At 34.2% G+C, this 13,784-nt stretch overlaps 1 protein-coding gene across 2 annotated transcripts in view; it reads right to left on the bottom strand.

Moving 5' to 3' along the window:
* Positions 1 to 13,784, bottom strand: part of ARIH1 (ariadne RBR E3 ubiquitin protein ligase 1) — a 113,967-nt gene that overhangs the window by 20,564 nt on the left and 79,619 nt on the right. For both annotated transcript variants that reach the window (XM_069482350.1, XM_069482340.1), the window contains 4 exons: positions 6,505 to 6,571; positions 4,885 to 4,991; positions 2,129 to 2,171; positions 1,554 to 1,625 (listed from right to left, as the gene is read on the bottom strand). In XM_069482350.1, the coding sequence (XP_069338451.1) occupies positions 1,554 to 1,625; positions 2,129 to 2,171; positions 4,885 to 4,991; positions 6,505 to 6,571 (289 nt within the window). The remainder of the gene's footprint in view (positions 1 to 1,553; positions 1,626 to 2,128; positions 2,172 to 4,884; positions 4,992 to 6,504; positions 6,572 to 13,784) is intronic.

Consider the following 13,784-nt stretch of genomic DNA (forward strand, 5'->3'; position numbering starts at 1 on the left):
CAGTTTCATCTCCAAACTATCAAGTAACTAAATTTGTTATTACAAATTGCCATTCTTCCTTGGTAATCTACCATCTAAAACAAAGCCAAATACATCCAAGCCTGCTCCCTATTTTAATCATCCTGGGGGCTTAAAGTATTTGGAGATTTCTCTAGATATAGAAAGAAGGTTATTATTTAACCAAACTACTTAGTGAAAATATAACTGCCCTATGCTAAATACTAGTTTTTTGGTTTTTTTTTTTAAGAACACATTAAAGGATCCTGGGACTTTAAAGAACATTCCTGGTGGGAAAATCTTTAATTTTCAAAAAGAAATGCTTGGCTAGGAAGTTTTTTTTTTAAATAACAAAAGTAGTAACCACTTCCTGATATTACAGTATATTTACTAAGGTTTTCTTGAGTGACATGAGTTATGCATATTGTGATGGTTTTAGAGAACACAAAAATATTAATTTCTACCAGGTATTCCTCAAAGATTTGGGCATTTGTTTTATGTGACAGGATTCACTGCTTCACTGCTAATACTTTCTGGGAGACAAAAATGTACACTTAAGCTTTAAATATAAGTATGTAAGATATATACTTAAAATTGTGTGTTGGCCTTCATCATTTAAGCATGTCTTACTCTTATCATTATCCTGTGACTGAGTGAAGGACAGTGCGAAACTGTAATACTACTGGTCAAACTCAGCATTCTTTACAGTATCATCTTCATATGCAAAAGACAATACCAAAAATGAATAGTCCATGAATCATCCTATCATTCATTACTACCGTCACTTACAGGATTGATATTTATACAATTTTTTTGTTAAGAGACTGGCTGGTACACAATTGGAATTCAAATGTGTGCTTAGTGATAGTTAAGAAGGGTGTTCAAGATTATTTGCACTTATAAGACATCCGTCTAGGGTTAAGGAAATGGTTCATGATCATAAAGAGACTAGCATTTTGAAACTAGTATCATAAGCAATGTATAATGTAATTAAAAACAAAAAACCAAGGCAGACCCATAATACCCCAAAATTTCCACTTTTCAAGAGTCAAATCTCTTAATAAAGCACATTTTAGAAGTTTAACATGAAGTGGATTTAAAGAAATTTTTGTTAAGCCCAGTTCAGTTAAAAACTTCTGCCCCTAAAGAATGACTCCTAAAATGTAAAACCCTGAGAGTTTACAGCAGAAATGTAAATTAGCTTAATAGAACCAAGCTAGGTAGAGTAAACTCTATATTTGTACACTACAAGGCAGCCAAGCACAAACCCCTGACTTGAAAAATCCTATCACCTTTTCTTCTATAAGAAACTAAGATTTTTCCCATAGAAGCAACCTGAGGCAGAGCACTGTGTATAGTACAGTATTGTGCTCAATACTCTAAAATAAACTCAAATACTAAAATAAAGGAATAGTATTAGTAGGCAAGCATTCTGGGGAAAAAATGGAGAAAAAAGTGAAACAAGGTCTATAAACTAGGTAAACTTAATTGCCTTTGCTAATGCTGATGCACTTAACAGTTTCATCACTAAGAGTTACTAAAGGAAAAACACCAACCTTTGTGTTGGCTGCAATCCAATTGGAAGTTTCACTGTCATCGTCACACTTTTTAATCCACTTCTTTAACCACTGTTTGAAAACAACAACTTTTAGGATGTAACAAAAGATTTTTTTAAAATAGCAAATTACTTCATCACTTAACTACAGTCAAGCTTCAATGTAAAAGCCAATGAATAAGGCTTGCTTCCTCTTGAACCAGGGAAATCCTATATCGGTAATATCCAGTATATATAAGATCAACCGAAGGAGGATTTTTCTCTGGCTGTAACTGAGTGGGGAACCCCTAGACTGAAGAGAAGCACAGCTACAAGGTGTGTTATCCCACTAACTACAAAGCTTGTTGAAAAGGTGCCTTAACTATGATTACCCTAATAATAATCAGGAGCTGACTTTACTTATCCTAAGGAATGACCTCTGAATACCTATAGTGATCATCTGAAATGAAAAGGGAAAAATAAAATCTTCTATCTACTATGGATAGATAACAAAATCATCAGCTGTGATTTTTAGTCATCAAATCTTAGAAGTGTTCCATCATATTATTTAAAAATAAAAATGCCAGACAAACTCACCTTACATTTAACAGGATCATGCCAATTTTCTCCACAGTTAAAGCTGTTAAGTGACACAAAGAGTTAAAAGAATTAAGTCCTACCTACTGTCAGTAAGTAAATCGGCCAACCATATCATGCTTTATTGTTTCACAGTATTGTCACCATTTCTAGTGACTGGCAAATACAAGGGCAGGAACCATGTCTTATTTTATAGTTAATTATCTAGAATTTAGTATTAGAATTAGTATGTAGTGGGTACTAAGTACATATGAAATGAAGAATGACTATAAGCATGAAGACATCCTTTGATGACAATTTCATAACTGTTACTAGAGTGGTTTTACGTTTCAGACTGTATTCAGAATGCCCAATCAGTCCTTCATCAGTGCATATTTAATCTTTTACTTAACACCGCCAATGAAGAGGAAAAGTCTGACTTTATAGGTTAATAATATAACTTAGTACTAATACACAGTACTCAACATATGGGAAGGAGAAGGTCACATCTTTGCATAATCTAAATAAATGAACATCAGCCCTGTAAAGAGAAATGGAACTGAACAAGGTATAAAACAAAAGACTAAGTAATCTCTAAACATATACTGATAATTCATTCCTGTTTTTCTAGGCTCATTGTATATGCACTTGTAAAAAAGGTATAAATTAAGAATAAACACAAACAGTTAAGAAAAAATAACCATAAATGGCTTATTAGTTAGCTAATCAAGTAACTTAGAATACCAAAAAATCCTTTGTTAAAGAGAAGAAAGTACCATTGATCTAAATGAAGTCAAGATAATGATTATTTATTATCCTGAGGACATGGAGAATGGGATAGAGCAGGGAACGAAGGAGCTTAAAGTATATGTGTTGCATTTTATTTCTTAAAGAAAACAAAATACTAATTTTGATTAAGCTGTGTTGCAGCTATGTAAGTATCCACTGTTGTTACTCTCTATACTTTATATTTGTAATGTCTGACACTAAAATTCATTGAAAGTAGGTATGAAATCAGAATCTACCTTCTCTTTACAGGGTAAACTCTGAAACAATAATGTATTTAATCTTTATGAAAATAGGATGTATTTTACACATATTTAATCCCTGAGTTTACCTGCTCTTTTTAGAAATATTACTAATGATGTTTAAATCTAATTCTACAGATATTTGGAGGGGGGAAAAAAAGGTATAGAATACCAATAAAATATCCATTTGCTAGGACTAGAGACCCTTGGCTTGAGTGGCTTCTCACTCCTAAAGATCCTCAAAGAAACACAAGATTATCTTAACTTCCAGCATGGTCGGAATGTGTTTATCTCCCAAAATACAAACATTAAAACCTAATCACCAATGTGATGGTATTATAGGAGGTGAGGCTTTGGGGAAGTGACTAAGTCATGAAGGCAGAATCCTCACAAATAGGATTAGTGCTTTTATAAAGGAGGCCCAAGAGAGCTGCCTTGTCCCTTCCACCATGTAAGGCCGCAGCAAGACAGCACCATCTATGAACCAGAGAGTGGGCCCTCAGCAGACAACAGATCTGCTGGTGCCTTGATCTTGGAACTTCTAGGCCTTCAGAACTGTGAGAAATAAATTTCTGTTGTTTATAAGCCATTCAGTTTATGGTATTTTGTTATAACAGCATAAATGGACTAAGAAACGTGGTCCTGAAAAGTGAGCGTGCTGTTGTAACAAAAACTAAAATGTGAATGCCGATTTGGAACTGGGTAATGGAAAAAAGCTGGAAGAGTTTAGAGGTGCATGCTAGAAAAAGCCTAGATTACCATGAACAAACTATTAAGGGTGACTTTGGTGAGGGTTCAGAAAGAGAGAAGTGCAGATAAAGCCTCAATCATCTTTGGAAAAACCTAAGCAACTGTGAACAGAATATTGGTAGAAATATGGTGATGAGGTCTTGGATAAAAAAGAGAAACATGCTACTGGAAATTGGAGAAAAGGCCATCCTTTCTATAAAGCGGCAAAGAAGTGGAGGCTAAATTGTGTTTGTGTCCTATTGTTTTGTGGAAGGTAGGAATGTGTAAGCAATGAAATTGGATATTTGACTGAGCAAATTTCTAAGCAAAGTGCTGAAGATGCAGCTTGGCATCTCTTGAGTGTTTATAGAAAAATGCAAAAGAGAAATGACTTAAAGGCAAACTGTTAGAACTTAAAAATTTAGAAAATTCTCAGCCTACCTACATTGGGAAAAAATGAGAAAGCCTGTTAAAGTAGCCCGAACTAAGACATCCCCTAATATGTGGCATTGGAAATTTCCCAGTAAGTCAAATCTTGAATTCAGAGGCTGAAGAGTAGTATGGTATAGAACTCCTAAAGCCCAAGTTATCAAGAAAACTGGGCCCAGAAGAGCCACAGGAAAACTCTTAGTTAAAAAGTACATCCAATCAACCAAATTTACCTGCACATTTCATTTCTAGAAGATTAAAACTTGACAGAGTAAAGGAAACTTATAGTCCCAGATCTGTAAGTTTGCTCCCATATAAGTTACAGTGGGACATACAGGAAGATGGACTACAGCTGAATTTTCCCCATAAAAAATATATCTAAAAGTTAGAACATCAAGGAATGAAAAAAAATTATTTAAAACATGACTTTTTCATCTAACTCTTACTTGAAAGAAATATACACTATTTTAACAACATCACTCATCCCCCTGCCTGAGGTAAATATTTTTTTCTACTATTTTATTACCAATAATAAACAGAAGAAATAGAAAAGATATGTGTGCTATTCCAATTTAGAAAAAATCTGCTTACCAGAATTGGCGCCCACATTTGCAGCGAACAGGTTTAGCATCAGGATATTGAACTTTGACAACATGGTGGCAATCTGGGGCAGGACACCACTTTAATAGTCGATTGCACTGAAAAACAAGTTAGAAAATAATAAAATGACAGCAAATTAAGTCATGATGCAAAATTTCCTAGTACACCAATTATTTGTATTGCTTCCCTAGTGTAAAGAGCAAAAGAGTGATGATGACACAAGCATAGAAAAGCCTGCTGTAGTCTTCTATAGCAATGCTTTGGCATGTACTATTTTTCTAAAATTATTGATCCCTGAAGACCTGGTTTTATAAAATATGTCAACTGTCCCTTGTTCTATCTTCAAAATCCCACCGAAAAACTTTAAAACAATTACCCATTATGTGATCATTAAAAAGCATCAATTTATTTATGGTTCTATTTCAGGGTAATTTTCCTAAGATGCAAGAAAACCAGATATGTTCTTAATCAGAGAAGGTGTTTTGATGCTACAAAATAGTTAATAAGCTAAAGGATTTACATGCAATTTCTCCTTTTGATTATAAAAAGCTTTCCTCAGAGGAAAAGCCAGTTCTGAAACTACAGGCAAAGACTGCATTTAGTTCCTCAAAAGGAAATATGACTTTTTTTGTTTTAATTTTAGAGACCGGGTCTTGCTGCTCTGTCACCCACGCTGGAGTGCAGTGGCACAACCATAGCACACTGTAACCTTGAACTCTTGGGCTCAGGTAATCCTCCCACCTCAGCCTCCTGAGTAGCTGGCACCATAGGTAGACATCACGATGCCTGGCTAGTTTTTCTTATTTTTTGTAGAGACAGGGTCCCGTTAGGGTTGGTCTCAGACTCCTGGCCTCAAGTGACCCTCCCACCATAGCCTTCCAAAGTGCTGGGATAATGGGTATGAGCCACTGCACCCGACCAGAAATACAACTTTTGTTATGGAACAAAACATGGCTAAAGTAACACTTTGTATCAGAAGTCCGCTGACCATTTCAAAAAATACACTAGTTCTAAAATATGCTGTGTTCCAATTTGATCTCTAACAGAAATAAAAATTATTTTCTAGAATTAAAATACCAAGTTACCCTGATGTTTTCATATGGGGGCTGGCAAACTCTGTAAAGAGCCAGGAAAAAATTTTGGTTTTGTGGGCCGTAACAGTCACTGTAGCAACTATTCAACCTCACCACTGTAGCACAAAAGCAGTCACAGAACAAATGGCCATGGACAGGTTCCAATAAATGATAGCATTCTTTATTAACAAGATTTACTGATAATGAGACCTGTAACTAGCGGAGAAACAGAAGGGTTAGAATCCCAAACAGGATTAAACATGACATGATTAGTGATCTACTACAATTCTCTGCTAAGCATAAAGAGAAATAAAGGAAGAATATTGTAAAAATAATTTTACTAACAGAGCTCAAGATCTATGAAGACAGATCATTTACTGGTTTGTCATATTCCTTTGAGGATAAAGGTGTGTTGGTATGCTTTCTAAATATGGGAAAGTGTTTCTTACGGTTGATCAATAAGACTTTTTAAAAAATAGTATTTCTATAAATAAACAGAATTTCTTTTATTAAAAGAAGGAAAACTTAAATCACTTACCTCTACAAAGCTATTTGTTATTAAATGCTGATACTTTAATTTAACTTTTGAATCTGTGATGAGGCGCCTGAAACCAAGAATAAAATAGTTTATTAGAAAGTTTTCAGCCAAGGGTATTTTCCATATTTATAAAATTTCAAAAATTGTTTATGCTATGGCTACAAAAACTGCCCAAATTGAATACATTGAAATGCACATAGACTATCAACAAATGTAACTGTACTAATCAAAATAATAATTTCAAAGTTTCTACAGTTTTATTTTGATAGACATTTTCTGCATGTTTCTTATATTTTAAATAATCTACTTTTACCTAGTTTTTATTATAGCCTGATGACTTATCAACTATTGCCAAGTTTAGGCCCATTTCAGAGCCTTCTGACTCTGATATTATACCTTACGACAGCAATTCTCAGGCACCTTCCTTCAGACCCCCACCCAAATCAGTGTGTGCAATGAGACAGATGTTGCTGACAGGAGTGTTAAGGAATAAATCCAAGTTTTGTGATACCTAAAGCTTATATATTTATATAATTTTGAGGGCCTTCTTCTGAGAGCTCTTGGCAATCTACCAGAAGTGCTTATTGATTGTATCCTGGCTTCCTTTGTCCACCTAGAACACTCTATAATTCACAACAAATTCTAGCACTCACAGGAGCCCGTGAAAGTGAGGAATGTTGAAGCTCAAGTTTCATTAGTTCTGTGGTAAATACCCCTCCGAGTGTGTTATAAGAAAATGATGTTGAAGCAGGGGAGAAAAAAGAATAACCACTGACAAAGCCAGGAAGAATGCTGAATATGTTGAATATGCATGTAGTTCAACCCCAATACAGTCTTTTAAATGAACAAGATAGTTTTGTACGATCTAAACTCATCTAACGCTAGAGGTTCACATCCTACCTCTTTCCTTCCACAAGCCCCCACCCTGTCCCATACCACTTTCAGTGTACTCCTGTCACATCCATATTATTGTATTTCCTCAAAAACAGCATGTACCGCCTTTCCTCAGAGGCTTCGCATAAGGCTGCCTCCCTTGGAAAGGAAAAAGAAACGGAATATCATGATGCGGCTCTGAGGTGGGACAGCCTAGGTTTGAATACTGGGTTCGCAACTCACTAGCTATGAATTGAGGGTAAGTTCTTTGATCGCTCCATAACTCAGGTGACTGATCTGTAAAATACATAGCAGAAAAAGCGTTGTGACACTAGAACAGTGCCTGGCAAATAGTAAGCACTCAATAAATATTAGATGCTATTAGTATTACTTCACTCAGTTAAAATATACTGTTACTCACTCAAAGAAGCCTTTCCTGAGTTCCCACACTCTAGTTGTAGATCCCTTCTCAGTTCTTTTTCTTTCTTTCTTTTTTTTTTTTTTTTTAATAGAGACAGGGTCTTACTATTTTGCCCAGGCTAGACTTAAACTCTTAGGCTCAAATGATCTTCCTGCCTCAGCCTCCTGAGTAGCTAGGACTACAGGTGGGCTTCCCTCTTAGTTCTCATGGCACCTTAAACATATCCTTTATAGAATTTATCATAATTTTAATTAGACAATAATCTGTATTCATTTAATATCTGTCTTCCTGTTCCCTTATCCCCAATCAAACAGTAAGCTCCATGAAAGGATTCCCCTGTGTCTAGCACAGTGTCTGGCCAGTAGAAAGTGTTCAGTAAATATGTTTTAAATGAGTAAACCTCCATATTTCACAGATGTTGGAACTGTGGTCTAAAAATAATTAGTGCATTTGGCAGTTCCTCAAGAAGTTAAGCATAACATTACCATATGACCCAGCAATTCCCCTCTGAGGTGTATATATACTCAAGAAAATTAAAAACAGGTGTTTAATAAAAACTTGTACACAAATGTTCATATAACACCACAAATGTTTCCACAAAAAGTGACAATATTCATATAATGAAACATTATTTAGCAATAAAAAGGAATGAAATACTGATTTATGCTACAGCAAGGATAAGTCTTGAAAACATGAAAGTAAGTGAAAGAAGCCAGTCATAAAAGGCCATATATTATATGATTCCATTTATATAACATGTCCAGAATAGACAAATCCATACAGATAGAAAGATGGTAAGTGGTTGCTAGGGTCTAAGGGAAGGAAAGAATTGAGAGTGACTGCTTAATGGATATGGGGTGATGGAAATACTTTGGAATTAGGTAGTGGTAACAGGTGCATAACATTAAGTATGTACTTAAAAGCCACTGAATTATATATTTTAAAATACAATTGATTCTTGAATAGCCTGGGTTTGAACTGCACGGATTCACTTATACAAAGATTTTTTTTTCAACCAAACAGGCATCAAAAATATAATGTTCATGGGATGTGAAACCCACGTATATGAAGGGTTGACTTTTCATATATATGGGTTGCATAGGGCCAACTGTGGGACTTGAGTGTGAGCAGATTCTAGTACACTTGGAGTGGGGAGTGGGGGTCGTAGAATTAATCTCCCACATATACTGAAGGGCAGCTGTAATTAAAATGGTGAATTTTAAATGAATTTTACATCAATTAAAAAATAAGGAAAGCATCAATCCAAAGTTCAGATGCCTTGATTCTTAACACATTGCCACACTAGAAAAAAAATTGTTTTCTTGCAGCCACAGTATTTTATTACAAAATAGAATAAAAACTTCAAAAACAAAACAATCCTTTCTAATTTAATGAAAAATTTATTTTTTATTGTTTTCTGTGTATGAGTTATATGCAACTTGAAAAATAGTTCTTGCAGCTCGCAAGGTGAAGAGACATGTGAGTTACATATGCTTCATAAGGCCCCGAGCGCAAAACTAGAGTGAGTTAAATCCAACTCTCGTGGCAGCAGTTAATGTGTTAAACAAACACATCTTAATTACACATCTATTATCCCTAATGTTTCTCTGATATGACCTTAATGATTTCTTATGGCTGATCCTAGCCTAAAGAGCTGTCTAAACCTGGCATGACCCAGCAGGGCTGGTGAGAGCAAAGGTTAGCCATAGTTATTGGGCCAAAGTTTCTACCTTAGTTTATCTGATAATAGGAAAGTAAAAGAAAGTGAACTCCCATCCTTGAAAACAGGCACTCTTAAGAAGAAGGCAAGTGTCCTTTTGGTCATTAATAAGCTAATTCTCTACACAAAGACCTGTTGCCATCACTTAAGTTGAAAATAGTTATTATGCCAGCTCTCCTAGTGGAAGGCAGATTTCTAGGTAAACAAAAGGACTTCTACTGAATACCAACCATACATGCTGAGCACAGTGTCAGATGTATTAAACCACCCTTCAGTTTGGGGGATAACACTCTGTTTTAACAAACAAGATAACTAGAGAGCTGTGATTTGAAACCAGGTGATGTTAAACACAAGGGTTTTTTTTTTTTTTAATTAATGCCAACTGCTAAACCATACCTTAACACTTACATAGCACCCTGAGTAATTCAACAATATTATACTTCAATTTAAGACTACTAATAAAAATATTTAACTTTAAAAAGGTTTTTTGTTCTGACATACAAATTAGACAAGCATAAAGAAGAAAACAAAACCACCTATAACTATCACTCAGGAGGAATAACCACTTAAAATTATTATGAACCTAGATTTTTTTGTAAATGTATGATAATTTTAAATATAGAATTTACTACAATAAATTTTGTATCTTAGCTTTTTTGGCTAACATTATTATAGGCACTTTCCAGTGTCATTAAAATAATTCATGAACTAATTTTAATAATTGTATTACATTTCATCTTCTTTTATGGTTGGGCATTTGGGTTATAGAATTACGATAATGTGATTAACATCTTTATAATAAACCTTTGTTAAAATTTCTGATTATAAAAATTAATATAATATTTACTGTCACCTGAATTTATTTAATCACGATTAAAGGTCAAAATAATTTTGCAGTCATCCCTAACTCATCTCTTCTCTTATACTCCGTATCTAACCCTGACTCTACCTTCAAAATAAATAAAAAATCCAACTATTTTTCACCATCTGAAAATGGTGATATCTGTCCTCTGCTACCATCCTGATCCAAACCACCATCATCTCTCACCTGGACTGCTGTAACAGTCTCCGAACCAATCTCCTTACTCCTAATTATAGCATTTTTTTAAAAAAACTAGCAGTCAAAGCAATCCTCCCTGACCACGTCACTACTCTGCTCAAAACCCTCTCTCATGGCTCTATCAAAATAAAAGCCAGAGACTGTATACTGGCATATCAGGCCCTACAGAATCTGCTACATGCACCCTCCCCCACTATTCCCTGCCTCCCTTCAATCTGTAAGCTTGTATTTATGGTTCAGTAACATTTTTAAAAGCTAAAATTACTAATATTGATCAGTAATTTACCTCTAGCCTATATACTTAACCTTATACTTAAACTTGCCAAACTTCAATTGTTTCACCTTATATTTCAATGAGACTAGGAAATTATTTCAGTATGACCTTCAGCTCTGTTCCTTTAAGCATACATTCCAAAACAGTATACTATAGCTCTTGTGCTAAATTTCCTACCTAGAATACTAAAGTCAGTGCTTTTCCATGTTTCCTTAAGGAGAAATAACAGTGGGCGTTCAATTTATTCCACTATGAGACATATAAAGTTACATGTTATCAAAGCATTCTCCATAAACTCTATGTGCCTTAAAAATAAATACAACTTGGGGCAAGAAAAGATTTCTTAAGTAGCAATAGCCATAAATTGGTGAATTAGACACCAAAATGAAAACTTTTGTTCATTAAAAAAAATCACCTTTAAGAAAATGCAAGCCATACATTGAGAAAAAAATAGTTGTAAATATATATATCTACAAAGATTCATATGGGCATATTTAAAGAATTCTTACAAAGTAAATGACAGAGAAAATAACCAAATTTTAAGAATGGGCAAGTGACTTGAATGGGTATTTCGTAAAAAAGGATATCCAAATGACTAACAAATATATGGAAAAGATGTTCTACCAGGAAACTGCAAATGAAAACCACAGTGAGCTATCCCTACACATCAATCCAAATGGTTAAAATTAAAAAATACAAGTGACACAAGTATGGGCAAAGACTAGAGCTCTCATACATAGCTGAAAGGAATATCAGAACAACCACTATAGTAAACCATTTAGCAGTATCTATTAAAGCTAGAAATTTTACTCCTAAGTAAATACCCCCCCAAAATCGGTAGATGTCCACCAAAAGACATATAGGAATGCTCTCTGTAGTTTTTTTCACAGTAGCCAAAACCAAACAATCTAAAAAACTCCAAACATCTATTATCAGGACAATGAAAGACTATATAGTAATAATAAAAAACAAACCCAAAACACAGATATATTTAACATGTTTGAATCTCAAAGGCATTATGGTAACTGAAGCAGATATACTTACACAAAGAAATACATGCTGTATGATTTCATTTACATGATATTCAACAACAGGCAAAACTAACGGTGACAGAAGTCAGGATAGGTAGCAGAGATGAGATGGATACTGACTGGGAAGGGACACAAGGATGAACATTCTGAGTACTGGGAAAATTCTATACCTTGATCTGGGTAGTAAAACAAATATACTTTTAAGGTTAATGTACTTTATACACTTTACTGAATGTATTTTAGGACTTAAAAAACTAAATAAAAGTCAATACATAGCTAACTGAGCCTATTATAATTAAATAAGAACAATGCTTTTCCACTGTAAAAGATGAGATGCTCCACTGTAATGTGATTAATACACACACTGAAGTTTAGTTTGTCTCTTGCCTCAGGTGGTACAAAATGTATGACTTCACTTAATTACTAAGGGTCTAAAGTCCTTCACAACCTTATTTGTGATTTTTAAGATAGTGATAGAATGTAAAACATAATCATTTGACTTGGATGAATGAAATATTCTTCTTGGAGCAGAACAGACTTAGAAGATGACATTTATTTCTCTCTGGATATATTCAATTACTTGGTTCTACAATTAATATTTACACTGTTATAGTATTATAAACACATTGGTTTATAATTTTCTGAATTAACCTATTGACAAACATGAAAGAATCAATTACAGAACAGAAAAGTTGGTAATGTAATGTAATCCTATCTCTAACAGAAATTGGAAAATAGAAGACATAAAGGTAAAGTATAGCATGGAGGCACCATTTCCTCACCTTACATAGTAAGGAGTTAAGATATACTGCTTAAAATGGATTGAACAGGAAATATCTATTAAAGAATAGCACTTAAATTTTATTACTTAATATAAAACAATTTATTTTTAAAAGCATATTTCTGCCCTTTTGAGACAAGTGGGGAATTAGCCAATAGAGGCATGCATTATCTATACCATGATCCTAAGAATCATTTAAAAAAAAAAATCTTGCCTATTAGTTAAAGCTTTTAAAAAAGCATTGGGAATAATTCTGCTAGAAGTGAGTGGCAATGAGTTCTTGCCATCAACTCTGTTTCTAAAACACATATTTGAAAATAAATAATATTTTTTAGGCACACATCACAGGATGTATTCAAGTAGATGAACATTTATTTGGTTATAAGTGATACATAATTTAGAGAAATAATTTTCATTTATCTCATGAAAGTATCAAGGACAAATCTGTGACAAAGTTTGTCAAAGTATACTTTTACCTTCATGACTTTGAAAGTATAGCTATATGAGGCCACTGTGTAGGGAAGCCCCACTTAGCCTTGATGGCATTATAGCACAAATCAATCACTGAAGTTTCAGATGATGACATGTTCTTGAAGGCAAGGTATAATAATATATTTCCAGTTACTTATTCAAAGATGCATGCCTATTAAATACCAGTTGCTAAGGAATAAAAAGGTAAACCCATTCAATTACCACTATTAAGACTTTAAGAGTCGAAGAACCACAGAGTGGTGGTCAGTGAATAAATACTTTCCTTGTAGTATTTCCAAGGTTAGACCCACACATCCTGAATGGAAATAAGCAAAGAATTCAAACAATATATAAAAAAAATTAGGGTACCTGGGATCATACAGCTTATAGCTTAAGAAACAATACAAACAAGAATAAACACAATTACAAAAGTGAATGGTAAGAGAAACATGGGGGGGGACTCTGAAGCTCAAAGGATGTCTACCCAAACCGAAGTTACAATCTAAACTGAGAATGACTAAGAGGATGAATAGGTTAAGAGAATTCAAGAGTAAAACAAGAAGTGTTTTATGTGAGAAAGCCAGAAGGCAGTAGAGAAAAAAGTAAACAAAACTCAAACAAACCGAATGCAAATAAACGCACAATACTT

The sequence above is a fragment of the Eulemur rufifrons genome, chromosome 2, assembly GCF_041146395.1.
Source record: "Eulemur rufifrons isolate Redbay chromosome 2, OSU_ERuf_1, whole genome shotgun sequence".
Classification (NCBI taxonomy): domain Eukaryota; kingdom Metazoa; phylum Chordata; class Mammalia; order Primates; family Lemuridae; genus Eulemur; species Eulemur rufifrons.